The 16,375-nt window shown below is 42.7% G+C and overlaps 1 protein-coding gene across 7 annotated transcripts in view; it reads left to right on the top strand.

The window, feature by feature from the left end:
• pkd1l1 (polycystin 1 like 1, transient receptor potential channel interacting) overlaps positions 1 to 16,375 on the top strand; it is a 46,345-nt gene that overhangs the window by 23,748 nt on the left and 6,222 nt on the right. For all 7 annotated transcript variants that reach the window (XM_086190788.1, XM_086190787.1, XM_086190785.1 and 4 more), the window contains 38 exons: positions 383 to 496; positions 691 to 863; positions 1,606 to 1,767; positions 1,888 to 2,210; positions 2,509 to 2,595; positions 3,464 to 4,556; positions 4,792 to 4,969; positions 5,374 to 5,613; positions 5,760 to 5,892; positions 5,967 to 6,170; positions 6,813 to 6,994; positions 7,087 to 7,290; positions 7,469 to 7,632; positions 7,717 to 7,833; positions 7,914 to 7,970; positions 8,095 to 8,292; positions 9,045 to 9,110; positions 9,179 to 9,358; positions 9,451 to 9,528; positions 9,606 to 9,748; positions 10,089 to 10,209; positions 10,312 to 10,435; positions 10,574 to 10,766; positions 11,288 to 11,344; positions 11,426 to 11,722; positions 11,803 to 12,033; positions 12,109 to 12,219; positions 12,336 to 12,484; positions 12,604 to 12,704; positions 13,138 to 13,336; positions 13,452 to 13,535; positions 13,877 to 14,087; positions 15,001 to 15,107; positions 15,229 to 15,328; positions 15,412 to 15,540; positions 15,678 to 15,851; positions 15,925 to 16,111; positions 16,193 to 16,287. In XM_086190788.1, the coding sequence (XP_086046914.1) occupies positions 383 to 496; positions 691 to 863; positions 1,606 to 1,767; positions 1,888 to 2,210; positions 2,509 to 2,595; positions 3,464 to 4,556; positions 4,792 to 4,969; positions 5,374 to 5,613; positions 5,760 to 5,892; positions 5,967 to 6,170; positions 6,813 to 6,994; positions 7,087 to 7,290; positions 7,469 to 7,632; positions 7,717 to 7,833; positions 7,914 to 7,970; positions 8,095 to 8,292; positions 9,045 to 9,110; positions 9,179 to 9,358; positions 9,451 to 9,528; positions 9,606 to 9,748; positions 10,089 to 10,209; positions 10,312 to 10,435; positions 10,574 to 10,766; positions 11,288 to 11,344; positions 11,426 to 11,722; positions 11,803 to 12,033; positions 12,109 to 12,219; positions 12,336 to 12,484; positions 12,604 to 12,704; positions 13,138 to 13,336; positions 13,452 to 13,535; positions 13,877 to 14,087; positions 15,001 to 15,107; positions 15,229 to 15,328; positions 15,412 to 15,540; positions 15,678 to 15,851; positions 15,925 to 16,111; positions 16,193 to 16,287 (6,766 nt within the window). The remainder of the gene's footprint in view (positions 1 to 382; positions 497 to 690; positions 864 to 1,605; positions 1,768 to 1,887; positions 2,211 to 2,508; positions 2,596 to 3,463; positions 4,557 to 4,791; positions 4,970 to 5,373; positions 5,614 to 5,759; positions 5,893 to 5,966; positions 6,171 to 6,812; positions 6,995 to 7,086; positions 7,291 to 7,468; positions 7,633 to 7,716; positions 7,834 to 7,913; positions 7,971 to 8,094; positions 8,293 to 9,044; positions 9,111 to 9,178; positions 9,359 to 9,450; positions 9,529 to 9,605; positions 9,749 to 10,088; positions 10,210 to 10,311; positions 10,436 to 10,573; positions 10,767 to 11,287; positions 11,345 to 11,425; positions 11,723 to 11,802; positions 12,034 to 12,108; positions 12,220 to 12,335; positions 12,485 to 12,603; positions 12,705 to 13,137; positions 13,337 to 13,451; positions 13,536 to 13,876; positions 14,088 to 15,000; positions 15,108 to 15,228; positions 15,329 to 15,411; positions 15,541 to 15,677; positions 15,852 to 15,924; positions 16,112 to 16,192; positions 16,288 to 16,375) is intronic.

The following is a 16,375-nucleotide window of genomic DNA, read 5'->3' as shown; positions in this document are numbered from 1 at the left end:
AACGCTCTTATACATCCTGAGCTATTTTATGATAGCAAATAAAAGAAACAGGCGGGTTTATTTAGATTTATTATATGTCAGTCTTTTAAAAAAAATGGTGGACATGCGATTAGAAAAAGAAAATACATATTTCAGAATATTTGTATTTACAAATATTTCTTCTATTTAAAAAAAATAAATTTATAGAATAATATTTTTGCCTGTAGATCAGTGAGACTGACTTTTGCCCAACTGAGAAATTCTTTTTTTATTTTATAATTTACAAGAAAAGTTTGAAGTTGACTCCTCGAGAACAAATGACGACATCAAGCGCAGCCATGCATCCCCGCTAAGAACACAATCGTACTGTAGGTGTAAAGTATTTTTCTTTTTCTTGTTGGAGGTTTTATATTGCGGCGTTAACTTCTGAGAGTTGTTACTGTGGCAACCAGCTGGTAGGTGGGGCAGTCACAGAGTGTTGCCATGGAGGCCCAGAGGATGTCACTGAAGGACAAAGGTGAGACTTCTTCTTTTTTTCTTTTTTTTCTAATTTCCTGTACAATTTTCTTGTCATATCTAGCTTCTGTCTGACCCTCTCACAGCCACGTGCTGGTTCATTGAGACCAGAGTTGTCGATTTTTGTTAGAATTGAGGACAAATTCCTGATTTATTCTCCTTTTTTTTTTTTGCCGTTGATCTTCTCTCCTCCAGGTTCCTTAAGCTGCCTGCTGGGAGCGACCTGGGAAATGTGGCGCTCTACAGAACCGAAGGACCATTTCTGGACCGTATTCGTGTGTCCACCTCTCCACATAGAGTTCACGCTGGGGAGAATTTTGCTCTGGAAGTTTCTGGAAACCTGGCCGGAGCCCCCAGCAAGCCCACAGGTCAGCTGCTCTTTAACAGGCTGTAGGTGCTGGAGATGCTGCATACAATCGCTGCTGAGTTTCACACCACACAGATTGAACATAAAAACAATTTCCTTTTTTTTTTTCTTCCATAAAATATTTTTAGTCCCAGTACCAGTTTCAATGTTTTGAAAATTCTATTGGTCATCTGACATGTTTATTGTTTGATCCCATGTAAGGTTTGTTACATTTTTACCCAAATTTATAGGGTTAAACTATTATTAAATAACTATTACTATTCCAGAATATCAACAAAAGTCGTGTGAATAGCTTCAACTATATATTGGATTTTTTTTTCGTAAATTATGAAACAGAAAATCTGAGGGAAAAAGGTTCTGCGTGCTGGTTAGTACAAACTATAAAATATAGAAAATATTTAGTATAAGAATACCTTCAAGTCTAAAACGCATCAAAGCTGCAGCAGACTTATGGTGGGAGCTTAAAGGGTAAACTTACTATGTGTGTTTTTGAATAATTCAAAGTGTATTGTGTCATTGTTAATATCGCAGCAATTCAAATGATTTTTTTTTTTGTTAACAGAAGCTGACATGAAGGATTTCTTCCAAAGTGTACTTGATTCTACGTATCAATGTGTGTGTGAATGTAGATGGAGGGAAAAAAATATCAAAATATTTGAATACTTGGTACATCTGCAATCGTTTTAGCAATTTGTTTTAGTTTTCAGTTTACACTTCCTTTTTGTTTGTTTGTCTGTTTACAGGTATCGTCGGTCTTGCCGTGCACGCTCTCTCTTACGTCACTGTGCAAATCCTCCTGACTTCTTCTGGAGGTCAAAGTTCACAACATGCCAACGTGCAGGATGACGGCTCCTTCGCTTTGTCGTCTAATTGGATTTTAGACACTTCAGGAACGTATGAAATCAGTATGTTTACGAGAGCATAATTTGTAAAATGCGAAATAACTTCATTCATGCACTTCATAAATAGACGACTGCATCAGTAACTGCTCCTCTTCCGTCTCCTGTCTTTCTTTTGTTTTGCAGACATCAGCGTCTCCAACCCTCTCTCCAGACTCTCTTCCACCCTCCACTTGTCTGTCTTGAAGCCACTTCCAAACGGCTTGACGATCATTTTTTTTCACGGCCCCCTGGGCGTCCCGTCTTGCATCCCCTTCCCAGAGATGAACTCCCAGAGTGTGTCCCTGAAGGCAGCATATGTGGGTGATCCCGTCACCCTGCAGGCGTATGTGGCTGACGGACCGGAAGCAGACTTCAACTGGCGGTTTAGTCAGACAAAGAGAGAAGAAAACAAGGAGGGGGTGGAGGGGAGGGGGGTGAGGACAGCTGGATGTCTGCACAGCTCTGTGGTATGAAGTAAAATGAAATTGTTTGAACTGATCCTCATATTTATTCACCTTCACAGGCTAGCAGGCAAGATTTCGTTGTAGAGATACATTATAAGAGCTGCTGTTGTCTGTTGCAGCCTCATTTGATAATGTACTTTTTTTTAAATTAAATAAAAGAAGTTTAATCATCATAGTAAATAATTAAAAGATAATAATAAATGTTCTCTCAACTGCAGTAATGTTTTTTTGTTTTTGTTTTTTTTTGTCATTCATGCACTGTTATGCTTTTGATGTGAGATTTTTTTTTAAACACCTCCAGAACTGGACTTTTCAAGACGAAGGTGTTTACGCAGTGTCAGTGAACGCCTCAAGTGCATATGGATGGATGCAGGAGACTATCCATGTTGTGAGTACTCTGCTTTCGTTCACTGAAAAAGGTATCTTTGTGGACATGTGGTGGTTGTCTAAATCTGCCAGGATGTCCTGAAATCCCATGATTTAAAAAAACAAAAACAAAACCCAAAGTTCGGCCTTCATCTCAGTTCTACCAGACCTCCAAACACTAGTTCCTTCTAAGAGAACCACATCTCTAAAAACAGCCGGTTGTTGTTCATTTCCTCAGCAGGAGGAAGGTGCTAATGTGGTTTTGGGATGTCTTTTGTAGTTTTTTTTAGAGAGCACTCGTACGGACAGTGGTAAAAAAGGAAAATTACCAAATTCTCTCTTTTAATTCAACATTTTCTTTGTATGAAAAAAATGATCATGAAAAGTTCTCAAGCATTAATATGATCTTAGAAACAACAGGACTTTTTAGCCCTTAATTTAGTCTTTCAGACAGGAAGCAAAGCCCGATCGCTCCTTGCCTCTGACATTTCTTGTGCTCCGACTGGAACTATAAATCAGCCAGGCTTGCATTGTCCATAGAACTACAAGAGAAAGGAGAACCAGAATTAGAAATAACCACTAGGTTTTGATTCCTGTCTGTCAGACTAAATTGAGGGTTTAAAATAAGTCTGTTAAAACTCATTTGTGTTCAGGATTTTTTTTTTAATTTTCTTTTTTTTGGAATTTCCTCACACATTACGTGATTAAAACAACAAAAAAGCAAACAAATGATCAGATGTGTGTATGAGAGGTACGAGGAAGATGGAAAGAGTGTTTTATGCTCAGAAAAGTTGAAAGAAAGAAAGAAAAATCATGAGGATAATAATAGGATAAGACAAATAAATGAAGACAGAGGTATATCATAAAGATGTACACGTGTGCGCTTGCAGGTGGCTGTCCGTCCTGTAGTCTCTGACCTGAGCTTGAGTGTACATGAGGATCAGCTTAGTGCAGGAGCCAGTGTGTCTGTGGATGTTCAGCTGTTCACCACCATGAAGCACCTTCTTCTCCTCAACGTCGCTCTGGATGGTGACTGCAAAGATGGCGGCAGTAGAGGGGGCTGCTCAGGTGACTCTGATGGTTCATCTTGTAATGACTTTGAGAGCATCAACAGGAAAAAAACAACCTACCGGGATCAGAACAACAGTCTCAGTCAACACCGCAATAGTATCGGTTGTCATGGTGACCCTTTCAGCCTCACCCCGCTTAATCTCTATCAGTCTTCCAGCTGCAGCGTACACCTCCACCTTAACTGTTGCCTCCCCACTGCCGGAGGGAGATATCGCCTCACAGCTTCCATCTTCTCCTCCGCCGATCCTACATCGGTGCTGCTCTTCGCTGTCCTGCCCCGAGTGTTGACGGTGTACAAGCGGATACGAGGCCTGAGGCCATGTGGAAGTTGGATGGTAGTGGTTCAGACAAAGTCTGAATTCAACCTGAAGGTCACGAGCTGTGCAAACACAATGGAGTCCGGAGTGGTTTGGAGTTTTAGTTCTGGTGATGCTGTTGTGATGAAGAAAGGAACTGAGAAGTGGAGTGTAAACGTGTCTCTACCCACAGCAGGACGTTACAATGTCACAGTGATGGCGTTTAACCCGATCAGCCGGGCCTCCTTCCACACACACATAATAGCTCAAGATCCTGTTTCAGAGCTGTTCTTAAACGTCCCGAGTGTGATGACGACGAATGAAAACCACCCTGTCGCGTTTAGAGTTGCAGCAGGGTCAAACGTGACTGTAACTCTGCTGGTGAACTCAACGTCACTCTACAGGAACACTCACTACACAGTTGGAGAGGAGGCAACTCTGGTTTTGTGTTTTGACCACACTGGGACGGTTGCGGTTGAGCTGCGAGCTGAAAATGGAGTGTCTTTTCAGAACAAAAGTGTGAGGGTGTGGGTTGAAAGGGAACAGAAGCCATCGCCGCTGTTGAGGGGGAATCCAACCAGGCAACCAGCCGCCAGTCAAAGCTGCTCTCACAACGGTACAGTAATAACAGGCAGCCACAAATGCTGTCGAGTTTAAATGAGAAAAGTGTTGTTTTTTACAAAAAGTATTTCGTTGCAGATGTTACGGTACATTTCTTGTACAATGAAATGTAATCAATGAGCATCCAATCTTCCTTAAAGTGAAATTTTTGAACTTTTAACTTGTCAGCTGAATTCTACGCATCAAGGTAGCACCTTCAGACATTTTGTAGGATCTGTTTTGTTCTCCAGCTGTGAGGATTTACTCAGCGAGCCACGTCTACGCCACCAGTACACACGTCACTTTCCTGGCAGTGGCAGATGTACCAGATGTACTGGAACCAGTGGCGTTCCTCTGGTACTTCGGAGACTCCAGATCCGCCAGAACCACGTCAAGGACTGTCAGCAAAAGATACCACACTCCCGGAAGGTATCTGCAATAAGAAGCATATAGGAAATACTTCTTTCTTTGTTTTGTTTATGGGTTCTCTCTGGTACTCCAGCTTCCTCCCACAGTCCAAAGACATCAAGAGGGGACGAGGCTGATTGATACTCTAAATTGACTGTAGGTGTGACTGTGAGTGTGAATGGTTGTCTGTCTCTATGTGTTGGTCCTGTGATGGACTGGTGACCTGTCCAGGGTGAACCCTTCCGCCTGAAGGTTGCTGGGATAGGCTCCAGCCCCCCCCCCCCCGACCTTTAACAGGATAAGCGGTAGACAATGGATGGATGTTCTCTGGTAAATATGTAAACCCTCATCTCTCTCTCTCTCTCTCTCTCTCTCTCTCTCTCTCTCGCTCTCTCGCTCTCTCGCTCTCTCTCTCTCAAATGGAGGTATGATGTGGTTGTCAGGATGTCTGGAGTTCAAACCCCCCTCACGTCTGAGGTGTTCCCGCTGGTCGTGCAGAGAGCAGTAAAGCTAAACAGGTTGGTCCACCTGGCGTCTGTCCTACAGAACCAGACAGTGATGGTGAGTTGCCGGGTCAACGCCGGCACTGACATCATCTTCCTGTGGGACTTTGGAGATGGAACGACAAGGTTGGGAGAAAGCTCGGAGCAGCACGTCTTCCACAGGTGAGCCACAGTTTTACTGTTGATTTGGAGGTGAATTTACACAACCGTGCAAAGGTTTTGAAGATATTTATTATGGATTCATTCATTAAGACTTGAGATAATTTGAATAACTCATTTTCATTTTTATCTTCCGTGTCTCCGTGCAGGACAGGAGAGTACAGAATAGAAGTGACGGCGTCCAATCTGGTCAGTTCTGCTTCTCTGATGAGCCACATCTTCGTCGTGGATCGACCATGTCAGCCCCCACCAGTCAAAAACATGGGACCTCTCAAAGTTCAGGTACTAGCAGGACTGTCAATCTTCTCTCTTGTTTTGCTGTTTTCCTCCCACGTGTGACTCCTCTCCTCCCTCAGGTGCGAAGATACGAGGTCATCCGTCTGGGCGTGACCTACGAAACCGAGGTGGACTGTGATACAACGCGAGGTCTTCGCTACACGTGGATGATGTTTGACTCTGTGGGCCGGATTTTCCCTCTGACTCTCATAGACACTCACCGTCAGACCCTCGTGCTGCGCAGCCATCTCCTTCACTATGACACCTACACTGCCGTCGCCAGGGTAACAAGCAACAAGCAACTATATTTATAGCACCAACAGATGGTGTCTGAAACAGTATTGTGACAATATTGTAAAATTAACAACAGTTTGAAAAATAACAGAATTTCACAGAATTTTTTTCTGTAAAATACCCCCCAAAAATAAAAAAAACAACACTTTTTTTTATTTACACGGAGCGGCAATGTAGCTGAGACAAAACACATTTTCAGTTGGTGTTCATTGCATCATGTCACAGAATTACAAACACGCCGAGTTTTTGCTTCAAATTTCATTGCAAATTGACTTTAAACCCCGTTCATCCATTTGTGAGAGAGAAAAAAATAAGAAGACGACTCAGGACCAAAAAAAAAAAAAAAAGTTTTTGAAAAAAAAAAACCTTAAAACTTTAATTCAGTTGGTTAGAAGCAACAAGAAGCATTTGATATGTTTTAGGGGAATCGCACATTTAAAAGAAAGCATGAAGTGAAATAACAAGCTGCTGAGCCACCATCCATGCCAAATTCCACAATAGAGAACAAACATGATCAAATAATAAGACTTATTTAAACAGTAATGCTAAACGATTCGTCCATACAGCTACTTCTGGAAATATGTTGATATTAACCTTCTTTTGACCCATCAGCTGCCGTTGTTGTGCTGCAGGTTCAGGTTGTTGGCAGCGTTGTGTACAGTAACTACAGCGTGAGAGTGCAGGTGATGCCCAGCCTTCCGGTAGCTTCTATCCAGGGCAGCACCAACATCTTCATTAACAGGAGGAACGGCACCACGATCACCCTGGATGGGTGGAGATCCTATGACCCGGATTACCCCGGGAACACAGTCAGGTGGAGAAGAACAGCATCGGGTCTTTTCATGCTCCAGCGTTTCAGGTCAATGCTTCACTTAAACATAACACTTGTTTATTCTTCATTCAAAGCTTCAGCTGGACGTGTGACCCAGTCAGCTCCATCAGGGGTTCCTGTTTCAACCAGCCTGTTGAAACATCTCATGCTCGGCTCACCTTCCCCGTCAATTTACTAAAAAACTACTTTGATCAGTTTCGATTCACCCTCGCAGTCCGCAGCAGAGATTTTGCAGCTTCGACCGAGACATTCATCAGCATAACTTCGAACGTGATCGGGTAAAATCGTATTATTTTATCCTATAATTAAATGTAAATAAATGTTTGAGTATATAAGATGATTCAAACAACAACTGTTTGCACAAACTTCATCATATTTCCTTGAACTGACCATTAAAAGATTACATCTCGATGAATCTCGTGATTTTTAACGTGAACTTGAATGTTTCCAATCCAGGACAGTGTCAGTTCACTGCCCTCAGTGTGGAGGAGACCAGGTGACCTGGGATCAGTCTTTCTCTGTCAACGCCTCTTGTGAAAACTGTGGTGTTTCCCCAGAACAAGTCCAGTACACCTGGAGTCTGTACCTGGTCAACGCCTCCTCCAAACCTGTGGTAGACGGTAAAATAATGACATATTCAATTCAAGCATTTCATTTATTGGTGACATTTCTGCCGTGTTTTATTATCTTCTTTTCTGTTTTAGTCCCATTTTGTTTTGCAGTTGATCTTAGTGCTCCGTCCACTGTGGTGGAGAGTCCGTCTGGATGGCTCCGCCCACCAGCTGCCGAGGCTTCACACTACCCTCAGACCTTAATCACTGGTGTGTTCTTGAAAACGGAGTGAAATACCCCTTTAAAATGGCTCCTGAGGGTCTAACCTCCCGTTATACTGCTCACACAGGTTTGACCGAGCCTGAGCGGCCCCCTCCCTCTTCTCCAGCGACGACAACAGCGTCAGGTAAGACTGCTGCAAGATTTCATCCTGGAGATTCACCAGAATATTATCCAGAATTTGTGTCACGTTGCTTTTAAAGCTCACACAGTTTAAAATAAAAAAAAGCAAACGTCTTCTTAACATCCAGGAGAGGAGTTCCTGGATCATCCCCAGGAGGAAGTGGAGCCTCTCCTCTCTTCTACTGACCCGCCCCGCCTGGGCGCTGGCGGCGTCCTCTTAAGCCAGACCGATGTTATAAGTGAATCCCTGATCGATTCCGACTCGTCTGCTGACTGGGAGTTTTCTTTTCCTGCTCTGGCGTTTGCTGACGCTGGGGATAAATCAGGTAGCAGCAGGCTCCTAAATGCTGCTTCTGTGTTTATTGATTTATTTGTTTATTCTACAAGGATAATAGACAATCATTCCATAGCAATCAGGTTTGGAAAATGATGGAAAAGATTCAGAAATACGGAGGATAAAGCACTGTGTTATGGACGACTGATGGAACCTTCTATTTAAGGGTGACCCTTTTGCCACAGAGCTGGTCAAGGCCTTCACAGGCAGAGGACAAAAATGCCCCCTCCCTAAAACTGCTGTAAAAATATGACAAATTCAGATCATTTTCAGCCTTTTTTATATTTTGTTTTGTTTTTGTTTAAACAGTACATGTAACTTAAGACCTGGTAATTGCTGAAAAAAAAAAATGTTGGTTTTCAGAATTTCAGTTCCTGAAATGCCAGTTTCTTTATGAATAATGTTTTTAATGGAGAGAGAAAAAAACCCAACAAAGATGAATTATTTGCATTTTCAAGGGGCAATTTATTTAGATTATTTTACATTACGGTCATTGATATTTCAATGATTAGTAACATTGTTGTTGTGTTTTTTTTATTGACTTCTTTATAATGACTTTGTAGCCAAATTCAGTTGACCTGTGCTGGTTTATTCATACCAGGAACTGATTATAGAATACACTGGAAATAGTGAAACGCAACCAAAAACAGCTGATCTTTTACATAATAAACATATAAACTTGCAACCAACTCAAAAATATCCCTCTTTAAAAACCCAACCACTAAAATGGTTTCTTTTATCCAGATTATGATGCTCCCTTCCCAGTCGCCGAGGAGGGAGACCCAGGAGTTTCAGCAGGAAGACCCACAGGTCCACATGTGTGTTTATGTAAATTATAACATGTAAAAACATGTGTGAAAACTCATATGTGTCCTCAGGTGTGGACGGGGAGACCCTGAGTCCAGGAGACGTTTCAGCCTTTGATCCTGTATCACATGACACTGAGGGGAGTAATCTGGTGGATTCCAGTCCGTCTGCGGTCATCCAGGAGCCAACTTTACTCGACTTACCCCGAGAGCCTGTAGACAGAGGCTTGTTTGAGTCCTACACTTTCACAGGTACGCTTGGAAAACTCGCTTTCCCTCTCATAGTCTTGCTTCATCACTCTTAAAGTCTTTTTTTACATTTTTTTATTTTTTTATTTTTACAGGAATTTTTTCCCCTTCGCTCAGCTTCAGACCCTCCAGTCTGAGGTCGGGGAGCAGATACATGCTGGAGGTCACTGCCAGTAAGCTTCAGAACAACAATTAACGATGTGAAATGTCTCCTGGATCCTAGCACTGGTGTTTTTGTTTTCTTTATAAGAAACTCCCAGCAACCTTCTGGGTCGGACTCAGATCTTCTTAAAAACAACCTCTTCTCCTAAAGGGATGACATGCCAGGTGCAACCGCTTAAAGGGATGGAGTTGTACACACACTTCAGCATCTTCTGCACATCAGGCAGAGAGGTAGCTCCTGACCTTCACACACACACACACACACACACACACACACACACACACACACACACACACACACACACACACACACGTATGTTTGCGCTTAGATGCATGATTACCAAACTGGGGTATGCACAGGTCACTGGGGTACCCTAAGCCTTTAGCTGACTAATGAAGTGTGTGTCAGAGGTACAGGAAATTTGGAGGCTGAAACTGCCTGAACAACCTGTAATTATTCCATTAATGCTGACCTACATGTTGTGTGTGTGTGTGTGTTTGTGTCTCTGTGTGTGTCTGTGTGTGTGTGTGTGTGTGTGTGTGTGTGTGTGTGTGTGTGTGTGTTCCAAAGGATTTAGTGTATGAGTATAGCTTCAGCATAGGGAGCAGACCTCCTAGGATATTGTACCAGGGTAGAAACTTCCAGTACTACTTCAGCCTTCCTTCTGGGGACCACAGTGATGAATATAATGGTAAAACACACACACACACACACACAGAATCCACACAAGTGTATTATAATGACAGCTGATGAGAGAAATTACAATAATTGGTTGCTTTTATCGTTCCCATAGTAACTATTTACACGAGGATCAGAAGCAGCACTTACGGAACGTCCACTAAACTCTGCCCTGTCACAGTCCAAGTCCGGCCCAGCTTTGTCAGGGACATTTCCTTGCATGACCCTGATTTGGAGCTGTAAGATTAACGACTACATCACTACATTAATGTTCCACAGATTCTTTTTTTAAATGCTCATTTCAATGTTCCCTATCGCACCAGCGCATAAGATTTAAGATGCCATTGTATTGTTGTTGACTTTGTTTGTCTTTGCAGTTCAGAGTCAGGTCTAAAGAACCTGTCTGCGCTGGTGCAGCTTGGGAACAGCGTGGAGATTCGAAACTACATCAGCCTCCTCTCCAGCATCCTGAACAGACTGAGCCAGGACGCGCGCGCCAACATCCACATCCAGAGACGCATACGCAGTGTTCTCATTTGTTCTGTGTGTGAGCTGGAGAGCAGTGAACAGGTGAACACATGAATGTATCCTCCGTCTGTGTTTCCCAACCACCGGGACGGGACCCAAAGGTGGGCTGTGATCACCATCCCGTGGGCTGTAAAAATCGTTTTCAATTTTGAAATTGACATTGAAATAGTTTTGTGTCAAAGTAGAATATTACAACAATATAATTGATTTGAAAATTTAAATGATAAAAAGCTGGTTTAAGAAATATGAAAATGATGAGTCTGTTGTACAAAATCCATATTCACAGGTCATCAATTTGAGATGCTCAATTCTGGATGAAAAAAAGAAGTTGAAGCTAAAAAGTGCAGGCAGTAGCAGTCATAATTTACACAAAAAAAGCAAATTTGTGCAAAGATAGCATTTGCACCATATTAAATTGAATTTTCTCTTTTTTTTTAATGTACCCTCTCCAGTTAATTAAAATAAATAGGTTTTGACATAGAAATTGATGACTTACATCAGTTTATGTCCTCAAATCTCCTCCTCACTCTCCCTCTTTTTAATACCATGTGATTTCATCCCAGGCATCAATGGTGGACAGCATCCTCATTCTCAAAGACCTGTTAAAAGTTACAAGTCAGGTAGGTGGATGAACGCTGCCTCTATTTATGGACGTTCCTGTGCTAAGAAACCCTGATGTCAAGGTTGTTTTTTTTTCTTAGGTGACATTAGCGAGTGTCAGACGAGCGACTGATCATGTTCAGGCCGTATCAGAGCAGCTATCCATAGCTCCAGTGGGCCAGCATCTGCACCAGGAGACACTCCACTCCCTGGTCACGGTGCTTTCATACAGCCTGCAGGCTGCTGTCACTGGTGGTGAAGAATCCCACCACACTGACATGAGGCATCCAGTAACTGGTTCTATTGGGTGCATGTCAAGTGGTGTCTCTAAACCGTCACCACAGCAGCTGGTACACCTTACCGACGATATTCTGCAGACTGCCTCTGACCTGATTCTGGTTAGAGAAAACGTCTTATTTTTAATGCTCATTTCTTTGTCTCTCTACTGATGTCTTTTACGCTTGTTTTGTTTTTGTAGAAGTACATCTTGTTCTCCAAACTCCACGAGCACCAAGTCAGCTCAGGTGTCATGTCTTTCTACGCCACGTACCTCAACCAAACCTCTTCATCAGTCATCAGCAGCGGCTCCACCACTGTCTACCTACCCTCCTCCCTGCTTCAGTCTATTCTGTCTATTCCTCCCAGAGGGGAGTGTGTGCTCAGCCTACTCACACACAGCTCTTACACCGGAGCTCACACTCCTGGAAGGGTGAGACCAGAGTGATATGATGCACTTAGTGATTAGAGGAAAGGTATCATTGTCACTTTCTGTGCTGTTTTCCAGATTAGAGGGCGAGCTGTCGAGCTGAGTCTGTACAAATGCAGCACGAGGAGAAGAATCCCGGTTGGATCCCTAGTTCAGCCGGTCATCACGGAGCTACCAAGAAAACACCAAGTACACTACAACCTCTTAGCTAATTAGATCACGCTGTTAAGAACATGTACATAAGAAAATGAAATTCAAATTTTTTTTCAATAAATCTTTAATTGTAAGTTTCTTTGTCACAAAAGAGTCCTGCACTTAAGTACGTCCTGATGCGTAGCCGAGTCAACTATCACAGCTTCAACATTACCCAGGAGTACTTGCAGCAGGCCATCCAGCTGACTGTGGTTTTCACTCCGCCGTCAAACAGAACATTTCCCATCATGCTCCTCTTCAGGTAGAATGACAGTCACTGAGTGCAGCGGCGCTGAGAACAAATGACACATTTAATGAGTTTCAAACCACTAGTGATTAATCAGCATGTTACACGTATAAACTGTGACTCTGTTGCGGCAGGATGTTTGAGAAGCCGACTCCCAGCATGCACCACCTGCAGAAGATTTACCACTGGGAGAGCAACACCTGGCGCATGACCATGCCCCCATCTTATCTCAATGGTTGGATATGTTTGGTTCCAGCTCTCAGTTTTCAGCTGTACCGTTATCATTCTTATCAGTCTAAAAACTATATATCAATACAAAAAATAAATCTATTGAATGCATACTTAAATGTGTGCTTGTACTCATTTTACTTTTATGCCAAAATGTAACATTTTAATGCTGTTTACTTCTGTTATTGCAGCGAATTTTAACAACAGAGAAATTGGCCTTCTCATTGTAGTATAAGCAGATTATTTTCCACATTTCGGCTCCATGTATATTGGACATTTTCTGTGAATCTGCATCACTTTTCATGTCATAAATGACGGTTCCTTTCCTTCCCGCGTGCTCCGTCTGTTACAGTTTGTTACGGAGAGAGCAAAAAGGTCATAGCCAGGTCATCTTTGCGTGTTTGATTATTTGAACCATGGATGAATCTTTTCTCTTGTAGCTGCAGGAGTTGGTTACTTGGCCGTCTTGAACGCTGACTTTGAAAAGCCGCTCAGACACACTCACCTGAGCAGCCAGGTCAACTACACTCTGACAGTGGAAAGCAGCCAGTGTTTGTCCTGGGACCACCGCCGGGGTGCCTGGACGCACCTCGGCTGCACAACTCAGCAAACTGACAGAACTGACAGCGTCAGCTGCAGGTAAAAAAGAAGTTATGTGTGATTGCGTAGTTCAGATGTTACTTTGAAGCATTTCAATACTCTATAAAGTAACAAAAATAAAAGAAACCCTTCATGTTTCTGCTGTTTGTCTCAGTTGTCATCACTTGAGGCCTCTGACTGTGGTGCAACAGCAGATCCAGATCCACCATGACACAACTGATCTGGACCCGTTTTTAAGGTGAGCTCATTCTCCCGAGTCCTTAAAACAGAGGCATGGTTCTGAAATTAAAAAGACATAATAAAATTGCTATTTTTTTGTCCAATTCATTTTTTTTATTGTGTTGAGATATTATTCATTGATTATTCAGTTTAAGTGATGCATGCACCTGATTTAGCTCTTCACATCTCTTCATTTGCTGAAGTGTAAACAAAACAAAAAAGTCAGAGAAAGAGAGAAAAATGTGTCTATCATGATTGCTTGTTTGTGGATTGAGGGACTTCTTGACATGAACTGATTGAGAGGAAGCAGTTTATTACATTTTTTTGACCATCAAATCACTTCCTCTGTATCCCCGCCAGCCTGTCGTGTAACCTGAGCGTCCTCGCTGTGCTGCTGCTGCTGTGTGTGTGTCTGTACATCCCTGGTTGGCTGATGTGTAGGAGAGCTGACGTCACCTCTGAGCAGAGTCTGAGAGTCCACTACCTGACTGATAACGCTCCCCAGCACCAACACCTCTATGCCGTCACCACCCACACCGGCGTCTTCTCTGCGCCCTGCATGAGCGCAAAGGTAATGCTGCCATCTGCAAAGTCATCAAGCTGATGACTCTTTTTGCAGGTGCAGTTTGTTGCCTGATGTGCTACATTTTTATGCGATAAGAGGGGAAAAAAAGTGCATACAACACAGTTTGCACTCATATTTTTATTGAAGTAATGTTGAAACTAAATACAACGTGTGGACAAGAGTCCATCTGACATTTAAAAGGCACATCATCTGCTCTCCAGCTGCTGGTTCTTGCTGCTCCTCAGCTCCACCTTGTGTTCAGCTGCTCAACCAGAGGTGATGTTGGCCTGCTCGCTGCTCTAATCTCTGGCTGCTCCGATTCACACTGAACCCCTTTGCCTGGCTGAAATCCCTCTTTAACCAGCTTCAAGCTGGTTCTGGGCTGGTGCTGGAGCCGCTACAACGTTGCGAGCATTCAAAGAATCAGCTTTTGTCCCCACAGGACTTAGAACAAAGCAGTGACATAACTGTACGCATCTCTGGTTTCTTAGCAACAATACTGCAGCTCCAACTCAATGTGCCTTGACACATTTGTTTTTAAGATAATGCCATCTGTTTGATAAGTAGATTTTGCTTTTTAAAGCATTTTTTTAGTAAAATAGTGAAATCATATATCAGTGAAATCAGACAAAAAGATTTCCTTAAAAAGTGGACATCGTCTTATAATCAAGTCTCATCACTTTTTTTGTGTATAGTCTTTTTATTAGTGACTGTTAGGTATATGTAGTGACAATAAGATATATTTTCAAAAATATGGCTTTTTGTAGCGCAGCTATATTTTTGTTGCACAAAAGAATTGATGATATCAGCCAGCTTCAATTGAATTGTTTGTGAACTTTTGGAAATGTAATATTGTACTGGTAACTGACACAGATTCTGTTCCATTCAGTGAATGTTATACTTTTGAAACTTTTGCCAGGTTTACATGGTGTTGTATGGTGACGATGGCGTCTCACAGACGAGAGAACTGCAAGTCCCAGGATGCACTTTATTCAGAAGGAACTCTCAAGACACCTTTATACTAAGGTTGCAACAACATATCTCCTTCAGAACATTAAAGAAATGTGTTTTTTTTTTGTTTATTTCACATAATTTAATTTAATATTACGTGATCAAGTGTTTATTTATCTATTTTCTGTATCCACAGTGCAGCAGATAGTCTGGGCCCCTTGTGGGGGGTTCACATCTGGCACGACAACTCAGGACCTGCCCCGAGCTGGTACCTAAAACAAGTGGAGGTAGCTGAGGTGAGGCTCACCTGGGTTGTGTTTTTGTTTCCTGTGTGTTTGACCTTTGAATGTGACCAGCTGGTTGGTTCACGGGTCTATAGGTCACCAGAGGTTACGAGACGCGCCGAACCTGGTTCTTTCTTAGTCAGTGCTGGCTGGCTGTGGACAAAGGTGATGGGCAGGTGGAGAGAATGTTAAGAGTTTTTACCAAGGAAATAGGTTTCACTCAGGTACAATGCACACACACACACACACACACACACACACACACACACACACACACACACACACACACACACACACACACACACACACATATATATATATGGAAACACATCAAATAAATTCCTCACCCATGTGCTTGCAGATGTTGACTCTCAAGTTGTTGGACTACTTGGCTGACTTCCACATCTGGATATCTGTATGCAGCCTCCCTCACCCTAGCTCATTCACACACACTCAGAGACTCAGTGTGTCCTTGCTGCTACTTTCAGGATACGCATGTGTCAGTGCAGGAATCATCTCACAGCTGGAAGAACCGGTAGGGCAAAAAATATCATTTAGTGTGGGACAGTTGTCAAATTGTCACCTTATATCTATTTCTTTGTTTACAGTTGCCATTGGAGTTGGGAATTACTGCTGTGTCAGCTGTTTCCGTGACAACAGGAGTGTTAAGTGTGCTGGCATGGTTGCCCCCAGCATCACTGATAGCTTTCCTGTTCCGACTGCGTGAGGGGAAAGTGGTGGGGTCAGGGGGCCGACGTGCAGATGTCAAGAAGTCTGACTATGACTGTTTTAAAGGTAAGTTGAACTTTAAGGCTATTTTCTCTTTACGAGTTATTTCAGTTTTGTCCTAACTCTCAAAATCTTGTCTCCTCATAGATGCTGTCAGAGTTAACGACAGTATCTTTGAATCGCGTCTCTACTGGAGTAACCTCCAACAGTGGGCGCAGGAAGCCTGGAGGAAGAAATACCAGGTTGCAACCCCACCTAATAGCAATATTTTTTTTCCATTTCGCTCACTCTTCTCGCTTCTCATAGCATTTCCCATTATATTTTTGCTGT

Source organism: Aulostomus chinensis, chromosome 21 (genome assembly GCF_037954235.1).
Source record: "Aulostomus chinensis isolate RoL2024-O1b breed Wild chromosome 21, RoL_Achi_v1.0, whole genome shotgun sequence".
Taxonomy (NCBI): Eukaryota; Metazoa; Chordata; class Actinopteri; order Syngnathiformes; family Aulostomidae; genus Aulostomus; species Aulostomus chinensis.
Note: the sequence above shows the minus strand (reverse complement) of the source record. Positions and strands in the feature narration are given on the sequence as shown.